Source organism: Papio anubis, chromosome 12 (assembly GCF_008728515.1).
Source record: "Papio anubis isolate 15944 chromosome 12, Panubis1.0, whole genome shotgun sequence".
NCBI lineage: Eukaryota > Metazoa > Chordata > Mammalia > Primates > Cercopithecidae > Papio > Papio anubis.
This window is the reverse complement of record NC_044987.1, coordinates 47065381-47088580: the sequence shown is the minus strand read 5'-3', so window position 1 is coordinate 47088580 and position 23200 is coordinate 47065381. Positions and strand designations below refer to the sequence as shown.

Genomic DNA, 23200 nt, shown 5'->3' with positions numbered 1-23200 from the left:
GACCAGCCTGGCCAATTTGGTGAAACCCCATCTCTACTAAAAATACAAAAAATTAGCTAGGCGTGGTGGCAGGCGCCTGTAATCCCAGCTACATGGGAGGCTGAGGCAGGAGAATCACTTGAACCCAGGAAGCAGAGGTTCCAGTGAGCCAAGACCGTGCCACTGCACTCCAGCCTGGGCAACAGAGCATGACTCCATCTCAAAAAAAAAAAAAATCAAAACCAAAAACAAAACTCGGGCAGCTACTGGTCATTTGTAATTTGTAATTTATGAGGCACTATGAGGATTCCTACTTTCAAGGAATATATTCTAGCAAATGAAAAATGACATACATAAAACTAAAATATATAAAATGCTTTAGTAAATGCTGTAAGAAAAAGTTATCAAGGGTTGTGGAAGCAAAGAAGGGAAAACATTTATTGAATATCTACCATGTGTTGAAAAAATAGTCATAATAATAGTAATAACAGCTAACACTTTCTAAGTACTTGTTATGTGTCCTGCATGGTGCTGAGAAATGTCTCATATAGTTCTCTTAATGGCTCTATGAGATAGGTAATATTATTCTCATTTGGTAAATAAAGGAAACTGAGAAGCCAGAGGGTCTGCATAGCCAGCAGATTTGGATCCAGGTAATGCCTGAATGATTGTGACTGGCTGTTATCGAAAGGAATGTTACCCATTATTTGTTACTGTAGCAGCCTTAATGAGAGTTGGTGAGAGACTTAACTAAGGCAAGGGCAGTAGGTTGGAGAGGAATTTGAAAGATAAATTGCATCTGTAATAATTTAAGGGAATAATTTAATATGTGGGGTAAGGGAAACAGAAAGTGAAGGATGACGTGTGTCAAACATAAGTGGATAGGTTGTTGTTGATATTAACCTAGGAAAATAGAGGAGAGAGAACAAGTTCATGGGGATAGGGGAGAGATAGGAAGTTTGATTTTGAATATGTTTATTTTGAGGTACTGTGCTACATTTAAGTAGAGGATGGATAGAGAAGGGAAACTTCTATTCATAATAACTGAAGTAACCAACTAGGAATTTCATACAAAAATTCCAAATTTGAATTTCAGGAAGATACTTGGAAAATTCTACTCATGGACTCCTGGCTTTGGTGCCGCTTTGCCAGCATCTTATGTGGCCATTCTCATTGAAAGAAAAAGCAGGTAAAATTTTATATATTTATTTAACAGAACTGATTACCTGTCCCCCACCCCAACCAGATTTTTTTTTTTTTAAATTATCACTTACAGGGATGAGAAATATTTCTAGATATATTTTTTCAGTTCTGCAGATATTTGATTGAAAATTACTTTTATATTAATATTTTTATGTATTAATTTTCTTTTTATTGTCTATAAAAATATAAAAATGGACATTATAGAGTAGTAATAGCCTCTGTTTACTAAAAGATTAGAGAGTTCTATGATGTGACCTAACTAAAATATGGCTATGCAAATTCTAGGCCAGGTGGCCCATTCCTGTAATCCCAGCACCTTGGGAGACTGAGGCGGGTGGATGGCTTGAGCCTTGGAATTTGAGACCAGCCTGGCCAGCATTGCAAAACCCTGTCTCTCCAAAAAAAACTACAAAGAAAATTAGCTGGACGTGATGATGTACTCATGTAGTCCCTGCTACTGGGGAAGCCGAGGTGGGAGGATCACACGAGTCCCCAAAAGTCAAGGCTTCAGTGAGCCGTGATCATGCCACCGCACTTCAGTCTGGGCAACAGAGTGAGACTCCTGTCTCAAAAAGCAAGCAAATAAACAAACATATTATAATCAAAGGTCTTTTCCATAGCCATAATAGCATTTCACACTTAAGAAAATTAACAATAGTTTTTTATTATCATCTAGATCTGTACTTCGCTTACTTTGCTTCAGGCTCATTGAGTGATCTCAAATCAATTATTATTATTATTATTAATTGATTTATTTTTCCGTGCTGGAGTCTTGCTCTGTTGCACAGGCGACCTCAGTCCACTGCAACCTCCGCCTCCCAGGTTCAAGCAATTCTCCTCTCTCAGCCTCCTGAGTAGCTGGAATTACAGGCGCATGCCACCATGCCTGGCTAGTTTTTGTGTTTTTTTTTTAGTAGAGATAAGGTTTCACTGTGTTGACCAGGCTGGTCTCAAACTCTTGACCTTGTAATCCACCCTCCTTGGCCTTCCAAAGTGCTGGAATTACAGGCGTTGACCACTGTGCCTGGCCCAATTATTATTTTTAAGACATCTTGTGTTTTAAAAAAAATTTTTATTATCAGCCTGAAATTTTCCATGTGAATAACTATGATTTCTATAAAATGTTGCAAACTTACATAAACTGTTCAGTCAGGTAAACAGTTAAAATTTAAAGGTTTTGCCATAAGAAAATACTTGCCATCTCATGAATAATTGTTTTTATTGCTGAGGAATTTATCCACCGTTGTCCCAGATAAATCAAAAAAGGATCATGTATCGAAACCACTTATGAAGATGCTTATTGTAGTCATTGGGCCTCTGGTAAGAATGTAATTCTCATCAGATAACCAAATATTAAACTACTGAAAGCCACTCTTTCTTTTTTTTTTTGAGACAGAGTCTCACTCTGTTACACAGGCTGGGGTGCAGTGGTGTGATCTCAGCTCACCACGGTCTCCACCTCCCCGGTTCAAGTGATTCTCCTGCCTGAGCCTCCCGAGTAGCTGGGATTACAGGCACCCACCACCATGCCCAGCTTATTTTGTTATTTTTAGTAGAGATGGGGTTTCACCATGTTGGCCAGGCTGGTCTCAAACTCCTGGCTTCAAGTGATCCACCCACCTCGGCCTCCCAAAGTGCTGGGATTACAGGCATGAGCCACTGCACTGGGCCATGAAGCCCCTGTTGCTAGGCCGGAGTGCAGTGGTGCGATCTCAGCTCACTGCACCTACTCCGTGGTTAGGCAATTCTCCTGCTTCAGCCTCCCGAGTAGGTGGGACTTCAGGCATGTGCCACCACGCCCAGCTAATTTTTGTATTTTTAGTAGAGATGGAGTTTCACTTGTTGGCCAGTATGGTCTTGATCTCCTGACCTTGTGATCCGCCCACCTCGGCCTCCCAAAGTGCTGGGATTACAGGCGTGAGCCACCGCACCTGGCCCATGAAGCCACTCTTAATATATTTTTGTAAGTGTCATAGTATCTAAATTTTTGTGGTTCTCTGTTGGATTATATCAGTGACTATAATACTTATCCTTTTGGACTATTAGAATGACTAAAATCAAAGGATTGGTGGATGTTGTAACCTCAGCAAAATCAAGTCAGTAATTCCAGAAGCGTAGGTTACTCCACCTGAAAAGAGAGTACAGCATGATTGCTGAAGCATGGATTTTGGAGCTGTGCTATCTGGCTTAGGAGCCCAGCTCTGCCACTTACTGTGTGATATTCATTACTTGCAAAATGAAAATAGTGATAGTCTATTTGTAGGATTGTTACTTTATTTTATTTTTTTGAGACGAGTTTCATTCTGTGGCCCAGGCTGGAGTGTAATGGTGCAATCTCAGCTCACTGCAACCTCTACCTCCCAAGTTCAAGTAATTCTCCTGCCTCAGCTTCCCAAGTAGCTGGGATTACAGGTGCCTGCCACCACGCCTGGCTAATTTTTGTATTTTTAGTAAAAATGGGATTTCACCATGCTGTCCAGGCTGGTCTTGAACTCTCAGACTCAAGAGATCTGCCTGCTTTGGCCTTCCAAAGTGCTGGGGTTACAGACGTGAGCCACTGCGCCCAGGCTTATTTTATGTTTTTTGAGACAGAGTCTTACTCCGTCACCCAGGCTGAGTATAGTGGCTTGATCTTGGCTTACTGCAACCTCTGCTTCCTGGGTTCAAACAATTTTCCTGCCTCATCCTCCCAAGTGGCTGGAACCACAGGCATGAACCACCACACCTGGCTAATTTTTGTATTTTTAGTAGAGATGGGGTTTTGCCATGTTGGCCAGGCTAGTCTCGAACTCCCGACCTCAGGTAATCCGCCTGCCTTGGCCTCCCAAAATTTTGGGATTACAGGCATGAGCCACAGTGCCTGGCCTGTAGGGTTGTTTAGATAATTAAGTGAATTAATATATGTAAAAATGCTTAGAGCAGTGCCTGACACATAGTAAGAGTTATATATGTGTTAAGTATTATTTTTGTTTTTTTTTGCCTGTAGGTAATGAGAGAGTTATTCTGGTGATGGTAACTTCCTTATCAATAAAAACTGTGTATATTGGTCTTGAAAAGATATTTTTGAAATATATCAGTTACATTAAAGATTCTCTAAATCAGCATAGCTATTATTTACTCATATTTAGCACTCAAATAATAAGATAGTATTTTTGCTGTTATGTACCTACTTTTCAATACAAACTGTTGAACACCTTTGTAATAATCAACTAGAGTCAATGGTTATTAACATTTTGCCATTTTACTTTATTTGTATGTGAATATATGTGAATATGTATTTTTTTCTATGTGTGTGAGCCATATGGAAACATGTTATAGACATCATGCCACTTTACTCCTGAGTACTTCAGCATGCATCTCTTAAAATAAGGATATTTTTCTACAGAATTACAATACTGTTATCACACACAAGACAATTAGCAACCAGTTTTTTATACCATCCAGTTCGTATTGTCCTAAAATGGCTTTTAATAGTATTTTTTTGAGCCAGAATCTAGTCAAAGTTGATGTGTGTTGATATATTTCTTTCTTTTCCTTTTTCTGAAAGTACTTTTTTCTTGAGATAGGGTCTTGCTTTGCCACCCAGGCTAGAATGCAGTGATGTGAGATGGAGTCCAGTGGCATGATCTTCACTCACTGCAACCTCCACTTCTCTGCCTCAGCCTCCAGGTAGCTGGAACTACAGGTGCATGCCACCACACCCAGCCAATTTTTGTATTTCTAGTATTGATGGGGTTTCACCATGCTGACCAGGCTGGTCTTGAACTCCTGACCTCAGGTGATCCACCCACCTTGGCCTCCCAAAGTTCTGGGATTACAGGAGTGAGCCACTGTGCTTGGCCATGTTTTCTTTTAAAAGTTGTATAGTTTTAGTTCTTACATTTAAGTCTTTCATCCATTTTGAATTAATTTTTGTATATAATGTGAAGTAGAGAGTATTAAGTTTTAAATTTCATTTTCCACATTTGTTGCTATGACATATAAATATAATAGTTTTTTTGTGTTTTATCTTGACTTTTGTGACCTTGCTGAATTTATTAGTTTTAAGAGTTTTTGGTACATTCCTTGAGATTTTCTATATAGACAATTATGTTATCTGTAAATAGGGATGGTTTTCTTTGTTTGCCAATCCGTATGTCCTTTATTCTGCTTGTATCTGGTATTTGCTCTTAGGGGGAGGCGTTAACTTTTTCATCATTAAGTGTGTTGTTAGCTGCGGGGTGGTTTTTCAGATGCTCTTTGTTAGGGTTAGGATGTTTACATTCCTTTCTAGTTTGCTGTGAACCTTTTCATGAATGGATGTAATATTTTGTTGTATGTCTTTTCTGCATCTATTGATAAGATCATGTGATATTTTTTCTTTTTTTTTTTTTTGAGACAGAGTCTCACTCTGTCGCCTAGGCTGGAGTGCAGTGGCATGATCTCGGCTTACTGCAACCTCTGCCTCGTGGGTTCAAGTGATTCTCCTGCCTCAGCCTTCCAATTAGGTGGGACTACAGGTGCGCGCCACCTTGCCTGGCTGATTTTTGTATTTTTAGTGGAGACGGGGCTTCACCGTATTGCCCAGGCTGGTCTCGAACTCCTGTACTCGTGATCTACCCTCCTCGTCCTCCCAATGTGCTGAGATTGTAGGCATGAGCCACTAGGCCTGGCTGATCTTTCTTCTTTCGCTTATTTGTAGTGTTTTTTTTTTTTTATATCAACAAGGACAAGGTCATTGATAGTGTTGTCTGCAGCTGGGTTTCTCAACTTTGGCACTATTGACATGTTTTGGGCCAGATAATACTTTACTGGGAGGGCTGTCTTGTGCAGTGTACCTATACATGCCATTAGCACTGCCTTCCCCTCCCCCATCAAGTTGAGATAACCAAAAATTCCTCCAGGCAGTGCTACATTTCCCCATGGGACAAATGTCTCGTTGTTGAGAATTACTGATCTATACCTTTACTAATTTGCTTAGTCTGGTTTTATCATTTGCTGAGAGAAAAGTGTAAAATCTCCAGCTGTGATTCTGGAATTGCCTGTTACAGTTTGCATAGTGTATATCTTTCTTTCCAATTAATTTCAAACATCAGTGTCTTTATATTTCAAGTTTTTTTTTTTTTTTTAGCAGATAACATATAGTGGGGTCTTATTTTTTAAAATCTATTCTGCTAGTGTTACCCTTTAAATTAGATTATTTAGTTCATTAACATTTGAGGCATTTATTATTTATTTGTAAGGCTAGGTTGAGCATGCCATTTTATTTGTTTTCTGCTTTTCATTTGTCTGTTCCTTCTTACTTCCTTTGCATTATTTGATTTTGTTTTGTTTTGTTTTTAGAATTCCACTTTAATTTTTTTTTTTTTTTTTGGTATTTCAGTGCTTGCTCTGTGGACTGTAATATACATCTCTGAAGTTTCTTACTGTTACTATTTTACTACCTCTCAAAATGTGGCAGTCTGTCTAGGTCCACCTTAGGACTGCTTACTATTGGATTTGTTTTTTGATTGTTGGTTTGTTTTTTCTCTTTCTTTAAACACTAACATGAGTTCAAATACAGTAAAATCAAAGTAAAAGAGTGTTACTGATATTAAGAGCAATAACTTCTTAGGGCATAAAGAAAGGTTTCCTGGATGTGAGGTGATAACATGGATTTGGGTTCCTAGTTTATTTTCTATTTTCACTTTTGATAAGTGAGGTTTTTTTTTTTTTAATCTTTCTGTTTTTATTTCCTGTAAATGAGCTTTTGCACTAGTGTTTCATTCTTAGACACTGGTTGTTCAAAGACAATTTTTAGGTATTACAGATTATGACCTATTCTAAATATTAGCTGAAGTGTTTTTATTGTTTTAAAGTCTTAAGAAATTTAAGTCTAGCTTTGTTTAACTTCTTTATAACTGTTATCACATGGTTGCTGAAAAAAAATTGATCCTTCCCTTGATCTGATTGTTACATTATTGAATTCTTTGCATATGTGTTGATTTAGTTCTTTTGTTTATTAGGTGATGCAGTTAACAATACTGGGAAATAGCTCTGTAGTTCTTTCTGTTGAGAGTTGTGTATGTCTATGCATATCAATCACAATTCCTGAGTTTAATTAAAAACTTTAATTTTTGTTTTTTAGTGTTGTTCACAAGCTTGGTGACTTTAAGAAAAAAATCAGGTTTTGTATTTTTTTTTTCCCCTTTGGAGTTAAACTTTAAAACAGAGAAAAGCAAGTTTTTTTTTTTTGCTTTATCTCTTGACAAGTTGCCTTCTAGTGTGTCTTGTTTTAAGTAAATGTGTCTGTGCGTTATTTGGAATTTGTGAGTTACTTTAGTAGCTTAATTTGCTTTGAAACAGTATTCTTTACTTACCACAAATTTATGTAAGATTTCATTAAATATCAAGATCCATTAAAAGCTTATAAGTAATTTGCAAGGATTGAAGTTGTGCATATTTTAAAATTATGACATCTAGTCCAAAAATCAAGCATATTAGTATTGTAGTTCTTGTTTGGTAAGGAAAAAGAATTTATAATTATGCCTTTAATTCACAGAGAAAATCAATGGTATGCTGGTGGAAATAGCCAGCAGGCAGCTGGAAATGTGAGTCTAGGTTCAAGGGAAAGAAGGTAGTTAGAGAAAAATGGGAAGTTTTCCTCTAGTAGGTGGTCGTTGAAATTGTGGAAGTAGATTCATGTGGGAAAGCCCAGTATGAGAGGAGGTCTAAGATTGAACGTTTAGAAGCATTTAAGGAGCTGGTTGTCAGCTGAAATGTATACAGTTCAGTCTTTAAATTTAATGTCAGCAATGTACTAGAAAAGGTAGAAGAAACATATTGTGATGACTAGCAGTTTCTTTTTACAAAATAGCAAATACTGGTAGTCCTAAGTTTTAAATCTCTAAAGCTTTAATAATGCCATCTTTACTCTGAGATTTTGCACTCAGTTGTATAATCAGTTTTTCAAAAAGTATTTAATGAGGTGAGAACATACAATATGCACTTACATCTCTTTCTGTCTGGATATAAATATAAATACATAGATAAAGATCTGTCTCTCTGTAAATATCTTCATCTGTATTGGTTTAAGTTTCTTTCTTCCTCTTTTTTCCTTCTCTCTAATCCATCCATCAATTACCCCCTCCCTTTCTAGTAGTATTAAGCTTGCTTTGCTTGCTGGTTTGTGACACCTAGTAAGAGGGCAGCTTACTTAAATCTTAATCGCATCATTGTGGGGTTCTGAGAAAGCTTTGAAGTTGTTTCCAGGGTTGCTTAAAAAATTTGTGCCGCAAAGGACTCTGATCATAGAAACCCAGTAGGAAACATTGGTAACATCTAGTTTATCTGTAGGAGGGCTGTTAAGAACTAGTCTTCTTTTTCTTTTTCTAGGAAGTGCTTTGTTTGTGGTTTAGAAAGAAGTTGTTCTGATGGATTTTGTTTTGTAGAATTGCTGTGGAATTTGCTTTGATATTTAGTATTAGCTAAGAATTGCAGTGTGCTCAAACATGAACATGGATTAAGGTATCAACAATTACATATTTATTGCAAGCATACTTATTTGTTAAATTATTAAATTGCACTGTAGTACTTATGAAACTCCAAACCGGGTATGACCAGAATGAATGATCTATATAATATACAAATAAAAGAATACCCATAAATTTGGTCTGTAAGTTCTTGGTATCTTCAGGTTTCATTGGCATGTTAACTTCACCAGAAGATTAAACACTTTGTTGCCTTCTGTAAAGTTTACTCCTTATGTACTGTGTAAGATAGAACATGATCATAGACTCTTGCTCTAGATTAGAAATTTGTTCTATTAATTCCTATGCTTTAAGGAAGTATTTTTATACCTTCTAAAACATTCTGACAGTTAAAAACCCATTATACCTTGAAAGATCTTCCGAGATGATTAAATAGCATTTCTTAATAAGCCATTACAATGCTTAGGAATTTTCACTTTTTTTTATTTCTAATATCTCCTTATTTATAGAACATATTATTATTTTTATATGTATATTTCATATGCATATACAGGATATATACATATTTAGAATTTAGAAGTTGCATTGTTCCTACTGTATTTCCCAGTGGCCTGTTGTGAAGTGTGATATGTAGTATCATTCAAAACTTTGAGGTTAGCTAAATAATACATACACCAAAGTTTCTGGAAAAAAACCCATTATTGATTAGGCATCTAATTAGAAATGATAATGCTGTTAGATGATAATAATGCTTAGAATTTCAGCAGGATGTATGAATACTTTTTAATCTACTAAGATGTTACAGAACATTTATTTATTTTATTTAATGTTTTCCTATAAGAATGATGATACTCTGACTACACAGTTTCTGTAGCAGTGGTTCTTTTTTTTTTTAAGACAGAGTTTCACCAGTCATCTAGGCTAGAGTACAGTGGTACAATCATAGCTCACTGCAGCCTTGATCTCTTGGGCTCAGGTGATCCTCCTGCCTCAGTCTCCTGAGTAGCTGGGACCACAGGCATGTGCCACCATGACCAGGTCAGTCTTATTTTTGGTGGAGACGAGATCTCACTGTGTTGCCCAGGCTATCTCAAACTCATGGGCTTAAGTGATCCTCCTAACTTGGCTTCACAAAGTGCTGGGATTACAGGTGTGAGGCACTGCGCCTGGCTGCAATGGTTCTTAATACTTTTTTTGATAACACCCCTGGAGGTGCACACCCATTTAAATTTTGTATGCTGCAACTTTGAGAGATTCCACCCCTTCTCCAACCAAAATAAATAGATAAATAAAAGAAGGAAACAATGAGAAAAGCTTATGTGGTGTAAAGGAATATTGGACTGCTTATTTGCTGAGCTTTCCCAGCCTTCTAATATAGTGACTCTCAGTAGAATGGGAGTATAGGATATGGGTATCAGAATCTCCTGTGAAATTTAACAAGTTACTTATTGTGCTTCTTGGCCCCAGCTTCTCCCTTTTAGACCTATGCCATCATCTCTTCTAACAGGCACCTCCCCCTCTCCATCACTGTGTTAGCCATGTTTTAATAGGTAACTTGGTTTCCAGAGAGGATTTAGTCACCAGTAAGGGAGTGGCCTATTTGTCTTCAGAATTAGGCTAAATATAGTCAAGTGTAAAACAATAAAATGGCATTTAAGTAACTTCTCAGTTTTTCGTAGTGCTTAACGTAACTGAAGAAGTGATAAATTATTGTTCTGATATCATACAGTTATAAAGTTGACATTGAAACAGAAGATGAAGACATTGCATGAAAGAAATCCTATCAAAGAGTGTGGCCCTATAATCCAACATACCATACCCTTCAGAGATAATATTCTCTCCGGGTGTGAATTCAGCAGAAGCTATTAAGGAGGTGATTTAGGGAAAGATAAATTGAAATTTTGAGAACAGAATAGGACTTAATCTAATAGCAATACATTCTCTGCTTTTACATAATAGTAACAGTATGTGAAGGCTTTAGTCTTCCTCAAAGAATAGAAGTCTGTTAGGATGCTGTGTTAAACAAGCAAGTGAATTACAGAACTTAAAGATAATTTAGGGCCAGGTGCATTGGCTCATGCCTGTTACTCCAGCACTTTGGGAGGCCGAGGTGGGCAGATCACTTGAGCTCAGGATTTCGAGACCAACCTGGCCAACATGGCAAAACCTTGCTCTACCCAAAATACAAAAAATTAGCTGGGTGTGGTGGTGGGTGCCTGTGGTGCCAGCTACTTGGGAGGCTGGGGTGGGAGGATCCCTTGAGCCTGGGAAGTGGAAGTTTCAGTGAGCCAAGATTGCACCACTGCACTCCAGCCTGGGCGACAGAGCAAGATTGTCTCAAAAACAAACAACAACGAGAAAGATAATTTAGTAGTGCAAAGATATTCTGTAGAAGTAATGCACTGGACAGAGCCTGAAACTGCAGTCAGATGAACTGACTATGAATTCCAGCTTGTCTTTTTGTTACTTTTACCTTTTTAAGGAAACCACTTCACTTCTCTGATTCTTGGTCTTCAATAGAGTAAGGATAATGGTGTCTGCCTTTCACTTCATGGTACTATTGGGTGGGTAAAATTTGATATCGTAATATCGATTATACCTTGTAGATTGGTAAGTTTTATGCAACTTTAAGGTCTGATCACTTCTTTGCTAATAAATTGGTATCATTAATTGGCCCTCCCTTGTTCTAGTGGTTATCTTTGGTGATTATATGTCTATAATATACTTTTTTTCTGTAAGGATGTGTTCTTAGGAATACCTTGTTGACTGTGTCTAGTAATTCCATAATCATTTGTTTAGTGCCTCGTATGCCTTAGGTGTGAGGTATTGATGCAGGATTTTTCTTGTCCACTTTGCCAACTGGAGACCTCCATGACTGGTGATGTCCCCCTGCCCTGCACCCAGGCCTTACTTGGCCCCAGGCCTTCCACTGGAGGCAGGCCCTCTACTTGGCCTGCCTGTGTTATGGCTTGTACCCACGTTTGGCAGTGCCTAGGCTCTTGTCCCATGTCCAAGAAGAATTAGGATACACTGACAATTTGAAGGATGAGGAGGGCAGAGAAGAGTTTTATTGAGTGGTGGAACAGCTCAGCGGAGAGGGGACGCAGGGATGGTTCCCGACCCCTGCAGTTTGGTGTTTTTTTTCCTCTCAGTGTGCCTGTGTCTGGGGCTTTTATGGCCTCAGAATAGGGAAGTGCTTGCTGATTGGTTTGTGAGTATGCAAAAAAGTTTAAAACGAAGACTCTGCTCAAAGGTGGGCACCACAGTGTAGAAAACCAATTAGGAAAGGGTAGGTATATATAAAATAGGTGGAGGGTGGGGATTAATTGGAGAAAAGTGTGCCAAACAGGAAGGCAAGTTCTTAATCTGGTCTGCGGATTTGACTTGTAACTTGGCTTTCAGGCTTTAAACTTTCTTTGGCTTGGAGGTGGGATTTCACCAGGGACCCACCCCTATCTGCCTAGGCATTTGACTGTCTCCTATTGCTGTCAATTTCCCCTTCTGAAGAGGTACATCTAATTGCCATTAGGTTAAGGATGATGTCCAGTCTTAACTGCTTTCTGCTGACAGGGGGTGCTGTTTTGGGAAAATGGCAGTCAGATGTCTCTTAGACACCTAAGAGTCCCCAGTAAAAGGGAGCCATCATTCGAGACTCCGGTTGCATAACTGTTTGGAGTTTGATGGCCTGAAGGTGAGAAGAGACAAACCAGGTTATTAGAAGATATGTATCAAAACAAAACATGGCGGTAAGAACAGCTCAAAAACTGAGGCTGCTAACATGCCCAGATAACTGGTGGCTATAGTTATGCCTGCTAAGACTTGGGTGCTGGGGCTTGGTTGGGTTAGCTCCTTTGGTCTTATTTTCAAAAAAAAAAAAAGCAAAAAAAAACCCCCAAAACCTTCAGGTTATGGGCACCCTGTTCTCACCACCTGGCAGGATTTGCAGGATAATTGCCCAGAATTAGAATATTGATCCCGATTTTTACGTTACTCATCCCTTTCCTTTCTTAGCTGCATCCAGAGATCACTGGTTGGTTCTCAGGAATAAGCAGAGTTAGTCTAAAATGCAGGCAAAACTTAAAAACAACTAATGAGATGAGAATTTAATGACAACTGTATGATAAGTTTTGGAACTGTTTTCTGTGTTTCCAGTCCTCATTTTGTGACAAACAAGTCCTGATAGGACCGAGTTGTTTGCAAAATAAACTTTAGTCTTATACTTGGCTTAATCATTTGCATAAAGTGCACCAAGAATAATTATTTTCACATAGGCCTTTAAAATTGGCTCTGTGTGGAACTCTATTCCATATGGAATCTCAAATAAGACTGTCTTTTTTTTTTTGATGGAGTTTTGCTCTTGTTGGCCAGGCTCAAGTGCAATGGCGCGATCTTGGCTCACTGCAACCTCTGCTTCCTAGGTTCGAGCGATTCTCCTGCCTCAGCCGGGATTACAGGCATGCGCCACCACGCCTGGCTAATTTTTTGTATTTTTAGTAGAGACAGGGTTTTTTCATGTTGGTCAGGCTGGTCTCAAACTCCCGATTCCAGGTGATCCGCCCTCCTGGGCCTCCCAAAGTGTTGGGATTACAGGCGTGAGCCACCGCACTTGGCTCGGATAAGACTTTTTAAAAGCTGAGCCCAGCCATGGGTTTATACCCTCAAATACCTGTGAATTCGGTAAATTCCTCTCTTCTTGAGGTGTCAAGATAACTTGGGGCTCCTGGACCTGATAGAAAGTCACATTCTTAATCACCACAAGTTAGGAACCCTGTACAGGAACTGTGTAGACAGGGTATGAGGCCAGTACTCCCAATGGGCTTTTATTGGCTCTGCAAGTCAAGCTTAATTCCTTAAAGGGAAGCACACCCTTCCAGTCAAAGCCTTGGTAAAACAACCAGTCTCTCTAGTTGTGTCCTGTTGCAAAAGAAAATGGATTCTTATTGCAGTGATGCAAATAACTGTATTGCCCTATGCTAAGAATACTCACAAAGTTTCCAAATTCTGGAGAAACCAAACAGAAAGAAACAAATATTTTCCAAACTTTGTTCATAGTATACCTTACTCAATTGTTGAAAACTGTAGATAGCTTAAAAGAAAAATTTCCATGACTCTGAAAAATAAAACAAGGATCAGCAATGTTTTAAGCAAAAAGTTAAAACGATTATTTAAGTTTTCTATTAGTTCAGTCCATTCAATTAACTCTTGTCCTGCTTGATATTCATGAACATTTCAGCTCTTCATGAGTCCGGAATGATTTTCCTTTATTCCAATGTCACAATCTCCAAAGATATCAGAAACTTGCATTTAAGAGCACCTGTCAAAGTCCTGTAGCTGATTATAAACCATTTTTGGAAGAGGATCAAGACAACTGTCTGTGAATGACAAAATGTCCAGGGTGGTTCCAGTCAGACACACAATTGATAAAGAGATTTGTTTATTTCTGTGGTTTACAATAACAACATAATAACCTTATTTATGATTGAGCACCAGCATGATGCCATAAGTGGAAAATTTCACATTTAAGTACTGAACACAAACTTTATTTCGGGCACAAAATTATTAAAAATGTTGTATAAAATTACATTAAGTTGTATGTATTTAGGTTGGTGCAAAAGTAATTGCAGTTTTTGCCAAGTATAAAGTGTATATGAAACATAAATGAATTTTGGACTTGGGTCTCATCCCCAAATTATTTCATTATGTATATGCAAATACTACAAAATACAAAAAAATCAAAAATTGGGAACACTTCTAGTCTCAAGCATTTTGGATAAGGGATACTCAGCTTTAGCTCATTTCACCTTGAAATGCATTTATCAGCGGGGTGTGGTAGCTCATGCCTGTAATCCCAGCAATCTGGGGGGCGAGGGCAGGAGGATTGCTTAAATCCAGAAACTCGAACCAGCTTGGACAATATAGAGAGACTGGGTCTCTACAGAAAATCAAAAAATTAGTGGGCATGGTGGTGTGCGCCTGTAGTTTCAGCTGTTTGGGAAACTGAGGCAGTAAGATCACTTGAGCCCAGGAGTTTGAGACTGCGGTGAGCTGTGATTGTACTACTGCACTCCAGCCTGGGTGACAGAGTGAGATCCTATTCAAAAACAAACAAACAAACAAAAACGAAAAAGAAAAAAAATTGTCAGGCTCTGTCACAGAAAGTAAAGAAATATTTTTATTTTGGAATTTGTAATATATATATATTTTCTTCATATGTAACCAGCTTTTGGTAAAAATGGGTATCCTTTTGGTAAAAATGAGAAGCACTTAACTTTTCTTTCTTTAGTGTATGTGGGACTCTTGGATGTTAATGTTACCCTAATTTTTCTTGGTATAGCTTATTTAAAATAAGCAATATTAGAGTATTTTTGATTTAGAATTTGGTAGGAACTAACAAGAATGATGAGAACTAGTAAGAACACTTTCAATCCATATGTAAAAATCATAGAACAAAGGACGTTAAAAAACATTATAGATATTCTGACAAGTGATTTTTGTTATTATTTTCTTTTCCTAACTTTTAAGTTCAGGAGTACATGTGTAGAATGTGCAGGTTTCTGCCATGTTGATTTGCTGCATAGATCATCCTATCACCTTTACCAGTGATTTTTAAAAATTCTTTTTGTAAGAGCAATTGGGTTCTCTTGTTCTGCTGAAATGCATTAGGATCTGCTGAGGAGGGATTGTTAGGAGTGTATGGTACTGGGTGTGTGGCACTGTGGGTCCTATATCCCCTTCCCCTTTCAACCAGAGTAGGTACAATGTTATATTTTATATATTGGTGATAATGTAAATTTTTTCTTTAATAATTTTTATGTTAAAAAAGTAGATTTAATAAGTAGATAACTAGTCCCTCAAATGTTCCCTAATTTTAATGACAAATTTACAGAGTCCCAGAGTACCTAACTTTACTTTAGCACTGTTTAGTTAAATCATACTGCCTGCATATGGCCTTAGGAATATTAAAAATCTTACTAAACCTTTTAAAATAATGAACATTCAGCACTGTGTATGAATCGGGCATCAAGAAGATTTCATTGACAATATCAATATGAAGATTTGGCATATTTAAATGAAAGTGGTTTGACATTGGTACTTTTTATATATATTTCATTTTCTTTGAGTATTGAAAATGTTCATAACAGAAGCTAAAATAAGTTTTTGTAATTTTCAGAGGTCGAACTCTGCCCTAGAATTCTTAAAATCTATTGAAGACATTTTCTAGAGAATAGAATGCGCTTCATTCATTTCTCATGTGCAGTATAAGCCAAGTAGACTGATTAAGGGCAGAAAAAAGTTCTTATGTTTGACTTTCTACCTGAATTTTTATTAAATAAGTTTGGTAAATATGCAATTTTTGTGTAAAGTGTTTATAGAACTTTTGTTTGTCCTTTGGCGTTAGAAAGTTCCCTTAGTGCCTGACTTTTCATTTAAAACGAAATTAAAACCAATGTGATTTAGTATGATTTGTAATATTATTTAATGAAACAAACAATTATATTGTGTGTGAAACAGATGGAAGGCTTGTTTTATTTATTTATTTTTTGATACATTTTTATTTGGTCAGAATTGTTCTTTTTGGCAAGATGAATTAGAATTATTTATAAAAAATTTAGATTTAGCTAGCATAGATGAGTAAGAAATTATACCACTCTTGCCAATAACAAATAACAATGGGGAAATATTAATTTTAAATATTTAATTAATGACTGCTAAGAATATTTAATGACCACAAAACAAGTAATTTTATGGAATTTTTTTAGATGCAGCTAAATTTAGGTCACAGAAAAATTAGTTCAGCATAATTTACCCGTTTTTCTAAGATACCAGTACAATTCTCAATTTCTGAGAATTCTTTTTATAGACTTCCAATAAATGATAAAGTGATTATTAAGTCAAATTGAAGTTTAATATCTTCCTTTTAAAATTATTTGCAGGAGAGGGCTGCTCACAATTTATATGGCCAACTTGGTAAGTATTTTGTTTTAACCTTTGATGTCTTCCATAAGCTGTATCTTTTTAAAATCATGTTTTCTTAAAAAAAGTAAAAGAGGAAAGCCACTTGTATCTGAGAATAATCTTCTCTGTGTTAATGGATAGACTTAAATGTTCAAAAAAGCCTTGATACCATCTGGTTTGTTCCTGTCATATAGGATTAAATTTCACGTATTTTAGAAGGAAATCACTGTCTTGTGCTCCTCATTGCCTTTTTCTTTTTTAAAGTTTACATCTTCATCTTTGATAGGCTATAATTCTATATGTATATATCTATCTCTTTATATCTGTTTATATATATAATTTCATATTCTGCCTCTGTTGTGATTTCTTATGGGAAAAACGATATAAGGATGGGTTTTTATGATACGTGTTCTTCTTGGACAATAAAACAACGTTGGTACTATCTCCAAACACTCGGTTCATTTAATAATATAATTAGCTAGGCTTCCAAATTTTTAAGTTTACAGAAATGAAGTTAATGTTATGTTGTTTGATATTCTTTAAAGTAAATATATAATCAAGGTTATATAATTTTTATTGCCAAGTTAATATTTTAAAAACATTTACATTAAAATCTTTTCAGGTTGTTTAATAGACTTGATAGGCAACATTAAAAAATTTAACTAGGAAAGATTAATAATTATTTATTTACCTAAAGTTTAGTTCTTGAATTCTGTAACAAGGGAGTATTTCAGAGGTACATTTAGCAATTCTTTTTAGTTATAAAATATATACTTTTTGCTCTGTACTTTTGTGTTTCTGTGCTAGATGCTGGTAAACAAGAGATAGCTTTTGCATTCATGGAGTTTTACTCTCTAGTGGGAGAAGTCACAGCAGAAATAATAATAATATATGAAAAGGACTGAAAGATGATTTATAGGTTCCTGTGGAAATCATATAGCACCAAACTATTCTGGGTATGTGGGGTTGGGTCAGAGAAAAGTGGGTATAACTCCTTTTGAGTCATAGACCTCTCTGAGAATCTGATGACATATATGGACATTCTGTACAGAAAACTGCTCATGTAAGGAACGATACCCAAATTTTCATTTCAGGGTGTTCATGGACCACCAATTAAGAAAGCCTAGGGTATGCCGTCAAGTAAATTTATTTTGAAATACTCCAGAAAATTAGGAGTTCTAAGCTCTTTTAATTGTAACGAAATGGAAATTTCAGGACAGCAGGAGAGCAGGATTTCTTTTTGGCATTATTCTCCTTGAAAAAATTCTTACTAGAATGTAAGCTCTTGAACTTCTAAATAGAGTCTGTCATGTAGTGAGATTTGATAAATATTTGTTTTAATAACAATCTTGCTGGGTGTAGAATTCTAGATTGACAATGATTTAAAGATAATCCTTTATCTTTGTTCTCTATAGATACTTTTCGTAGTCTGTTGTCAATCTAGTTTTACTTTTTAGGTAATCTCTCTTTTTTTTCTCAATTTTTTTTTTTTAAATTTACTTTTGAAGAATTTATTTTTGGCATATTGGGTTTACTATGATATGGATTTATTTTTATTTAGTTTGATCAGAACTCAGCTTTTGTAGTCCGAGAATTAATGGTTAGTTCTGGAATTAAATTCTTATCCATCCCCTCTCTGAATCTTGCTTCTTCCCATTCTCTATATTCTATTGTTTTGGAACTCCTTTGAGATGCATGTTAAACATTCTTATGTGCCTCTTCATGTTTTCTTAATCACTCTTTAACATTTTCCTAATTTTTCATCTCTTTGTGCTGAATTCTGGTTATCTTTTCAGGTTTGTTTTCAAGTTAGCTCATCTATTTACTTGTTTCCATTTATTTTATTTTATTTATTTTATTTTTTTGGTCTCATTTTGTTGCCCAGGCTGGAGTACAGTGGTGTGATCACGGCTCAAACTCCTGGGCTCAAGCAATCCTCCCACCTCAGCCTCCCAAGTAGCTGGGACCACAGGCATATACCACAATATCCAGCTATTTTTTTTTTGCATTTTATTTTTGTAGAGATGTGATCTCTCTATGTTGCCTATGCTGGTCTCAGACTCTTGGGCTCAAGTGATCCTTTTGCCTTGGCCTCCCAAAGTACTGTGATTATAGGCAAGAGCCACTGTGCCCAGCCAATTTGCTTGTTGTTTTTATTTATTATTATTACTATTTTTTGAGATGGGGTCTCGCTCTTTCACCTGGGCTGGAGTGCAGTGGTGTGATATCAAGTCACTGCAACCACTGCGTCCTGGGTTCAAGTGATTCTCCTGCCTCAGCCTCCTGAGTAGCTGGGATTACAGGTGTGCACAATCAAGCCTGGCTAATTTTTTTTGTATTTTTAGTAGAGATGGGGTTTCACCGTGTTGTTCAGGCTGGTCTTGAACTCTTGACTTCGTGATCTGCCTGCCTCAGCCTCCCAAAGTGCTGTTATTATAGGTGTGAGCCGCAGCACCCGGCCAATTTACTTGTTTTTCATGCTGAACCTGTCCAGTAAAAATTCAGTTTGAGTGATGATATTTTACTTTTAAAAAGATGATAAACACCAGACTTAACATAAAATCTAGATTTTATGTTAATTAAATGTTAAATAATTATCTAACATACCTCCACAAAACTTTTTTTCATCATATATTGGTTATAAACTCCATTTCTTCATATGATTTTATACTATAATTTTCTTTTGAAAAAATTACTAAGACAATACTGATTTTATACAAGGAATTTCCCAGACTCTGGGTTTTTAATTGGTCATGAAACTTTGATTGGTTTGGTGTCACCAGCTTCGGTTAGAGACTACTTGGAATATTTGAATGTCAAAGTAAACTTTATTCCTCAAAAGCCAAGTTATATGGCTAGACTTCCTTTTCAGTTCCTATATAATACTTTTCTGAAACCCTCATGCTACAGGTTCTTATTATTTGTCTCTCATTTTCTTCTTACAGCCTAGGCCCAATTCTGTGTTTGATATATCTCTCATTTTGTGTATAATTTCTTAGTAATTTAGAGGTCTTGGAATCAGTTCTGTGCTATTACTGGCAGACCCTGGATCTGGAGCTCCATTACTTCTTCTCCCCTTTTTTCTTTCAATAATACTTCCTTCAATTCCCTCCACCTAGTCTTTCCTCTGGCTCATTAGTAATTACAGTATAGGCTGGGTGTGGTGGTATGGGCCTGTAGTCCTGGCTACTTGAGAGGCTGAGGTGGGAGGATTGCTTGAGGGCAGTAGCCCAAGATCAACCTGGGTAACATAATGAGACCCCGTCTCTTTTTGCAGTGAAATCTGACTTGATTCATTTTGTGTCTTTCTGAGCACTCAATGAATCTGCAACCAGAACCTCAGGTGACTTTTAGTTGCTCCCAGATAAGTTTTAGTTTTTTCTTCCATTATTAATGTCCTTAAAACCGAACCCCATTTGTATAGGGAGAGGCCTAAGGCCAAAATTCTTGTACCATAGGATTTTGAAAGATAGTATAATCTATAGTCAGTGATGACATTTTTTTCAGCACTTCTCACCAGTGACTCCTCAAGTGAATGGGTTAAATGGATATTACTTATATATTCTTGTTTCTCCTCCTGTAATAGATATTTACACCTTGGATACCATTTAGCATGTTGTTCCCAGGGGTGTTCAATGTGTTTCCATCAGTTAGCCTTCCTCCACAGCAAAAGCATTTTACTTTATCACTTTTACCTAAAGCATAAAATTCAGGCCTGTACACTGCTGCTTGTTAACTGAGTACATCCACATCCCCAAAGTAATGATCCATGCTTCATAATCTGCTGTGGATGGATTTCTTCAGAGGATTTGTTGAATTGGGGAAATTCCTATCAGAACTCACAACATCAGATTCACTTCAAATGTTAACATTCTGGCCCAAAACAAAGAAGCAATTAAGAAAGTGTTGCCTATGTTCTTCTGCCACCAGCCAGCACTATAAGCTTCCCAATTTTTCAGTTTTCTACCACAATAAAAGCACTGCACTTGGTCATCAATACTTGTGTAGTAGAGTTCAGCACTAACTCTCTTGGGGTTAAGTGGGCATAGTTTGGCTGGTTCTGAAATGACTATAATCGAGCTTCCTCACTATACATGGTGTGTTTCTTGGGTATATGGTATCTGATACATCTAAAGCCTGTCCAGTTATCAGAAGATAATCTGCGTGAATCTCAGATGGCCTGCCTAAGGCAAATTGATTACTGTTTCCCAGTTTTCAACTTTGTACTGACCATTTTGGATACTAGGATTTGCAGGTTGTGTGGCACTATTTTAAAAATAAATGCCATTGGTAATCTGCAGTTTGGGACAGTTTCTTGTGTCTTCCAACTACTGTCTCCATACTGCCTTCTATTTACTGCTGCATGACAACGAAAGCACCACATGGTATCTCCTTCACCAATATAAAGAAAACCTACCTGTGCCAGTGTTGATGCTGAAACAGGACTACTGCTTGGAAAACTAGCCAAAGTTTTTAATCCGTTAAACTCTTCTACAAATTCTTCATCCTTATTTATGTCTGCAGGTACATAGTTTTAGATCCTTCAAAACTGTTAAAAGCCATCTTCTCTTGAAAATGGGACTTGTTCACCTTTTCTTAGGTGTCAGAGAGTTCAGAAAGGCAGTCTTGGAGGGTGTGAGCTACCCACCCTCCCACCCAGCCATACCTTCCTTCAACAGTCCTGGGAACCCAGTCATGGAGCCCCTGCTGGGGGGGTGCTGCTTTCCTGCCTTCCCCAGCAGCCTATAATATCATTTTATACAGAGAAAATAAAAAAAGATATTTCAGTCTTTCTTCTTGCATTATTGATCACATATGTTTTAATAATTATTCCTATTTGGAATAGTTAAAACCATGTTACTTAATACACAGATTTATCACCTTTTTTTGAATACTGATATAGGTAGTGCTTCTCAAACATAGGCATTCTGAAAAATTTTCTGTAGTACAGTTTCCCATTGGGAAAAAACCCTACAAAGTTATGTTGCATTTATAATAATAATAATTGTATTCACTTCATTTACTTGACAGGAGATAACTTGGATTTTGACTAGACTTTGATAAGAATCAGATCTTCTGCTTACTACTTTGCATATCTGATGATTGGTAGAACTTTTAACAATCTACCTTTTAGCTTTGTGCATTTCAAATTTATTTCTTTTTCATTACCCACATATTTTCAGGGCTTGGCACCCTAGGACGTGTCTATATATCATTATGGCCTCTGGTTCTTCACCTTTGTGTCATGACGGGGTAAGTTGGCACTGTAGACAATAGAGTATTCCTGGAAGCCACTCTTTTTTTTTTTTTTTTCTTTTTTCGAGACAGGATCTGGCTCTGTCACCCAGGCTGGAGTGCAGTGGCATGATCTTGGCTCACTGCAACCTCTGCCTCCAGGGTTCAAGCAATTCTCCTGCCTCAGCACCCAGAATAGCTGGGATTACAGGCGCACACTGCCATGCCTGGCTAATTTTTGTATTTCCAGTAGAGTCAGGGTTTCACCATGTTGGCCAGGCTGGTCTCGAATTCCTGGCCTCAAGTGATCTGCCAGCCTTGGCCTCCCAAAGTGCTGGGATTACACGCGTGAACCACCGTGCCTGGCTGCCACTCTTTAATGAGCCACTAGGAATCAATGTTCTATACCTAAAAGCAACTGGAAAGTAAATTAATGAATATATCATGCAATCCAAGCTCAATATATCTTGCTAAACTCAACTCTACTAGTAAGCTGGATCCCAAAACCTAGTGCTGCTCACCACAAGGTGAAGTTTGACAGAGAAATCAGAATGTAAAATGATAGGGATCTTAACTATCTATGGTTAAAATACCTTACTTTGGCAAATGTTACCAAAATGTGACTATGTGAACAGATTTTTTAGGGCTCTTTTCGAGGCTTGGAAGAAGCCTGTGGTTATGAGGGGTCTTTATGTTTCTCTGGCTTCCTCCTACCACCACTGTCTCCTTCCTCATTCTCCACTTCAGCCACACTGCCCTCTCTGGTGTTCAGTGAGCATGACAAGCATGCTTTCTCTTCAGGACTTTGATATTTGCTGTTCGCTCTGTTTTGAGTTCTTACCGCCAGATATCTGCATGGCTTGCTGTTTCATTTCACTGAGACTGCTGAAGTGTCACTGCTGTGAGGCCTTCCATACCTATCTCACATGAAGTAACAGTCACTCTTCATGTCACTTATAACCCTGCAGTCCCAAACCTCTTTATCTTTTTTTTTTTTTTCATGGAATTGATCAACATCTAACATATATCTTTTTTGCTTATTATTTTATTGTCTGTCTTTCCACCTTGGAATTTAAACTTCATGAATGTAGAGTTTTTGTGTGTTTTATACCTGCTGTGTCATGCCTAGAACAGTGCCTAAAATGTACTTTGTGCCATAATTTGTTAAATGAATCATAGATGAATGTGTTTATTAACCCATCTATGCTGGAGGTTGCAAATTTGTTTTTGTGAAAAATCAGACCTACTTGAGCAGTAGGAAAAAAATAACTCCTACTTTCTAGTAGGAGCAACTGGAGCATTATTAGAAGCTTAGCGTTCTAATAATGGAACACTAGGCATAAATGGGTTAAAGAGAAGGATTTATAGGAGACATACCA

General features: G+C 37.2%; 1 protein-coding gene and 1 pseudogene across 4 annotated transcripts in view; one reads left to right on the top strand and one right to left on the bottom strand.

Annotated features, from left to right (window-relative positions):
- TMEM135 (transmembrane protein 135) overlaps window positions 1–23200 on the top strand; it is a 255633-nt gene that overhangs the window by 22747 nt on the left and 209686 nt on the right. For 2 of the 4 annotated variants that reach the window (XM_017948831.3, XM_017948830.3), the window contains exons 3-4: window positions 1076–1168; window positions 16565–16598. In XM_017948831.3, coding sequence (XP_017804320.1) covers window positions 1076–1168; window positions 16565–16598 — 127 coding nt within the window. Of the gene's footprint in view, window positions 1–1075; window positions 1169–16564; window positions 16599–21769; window positions 21840–23200 lie in introns of all 4 variants that reach the window. The other 2 variants (XM_017948833.3, XM_017948832.3) reach the window with 2 other exon arrangements.
- Window positions 17274–21149, bottom strand: LOC101016374 (annotated as a pseudogene).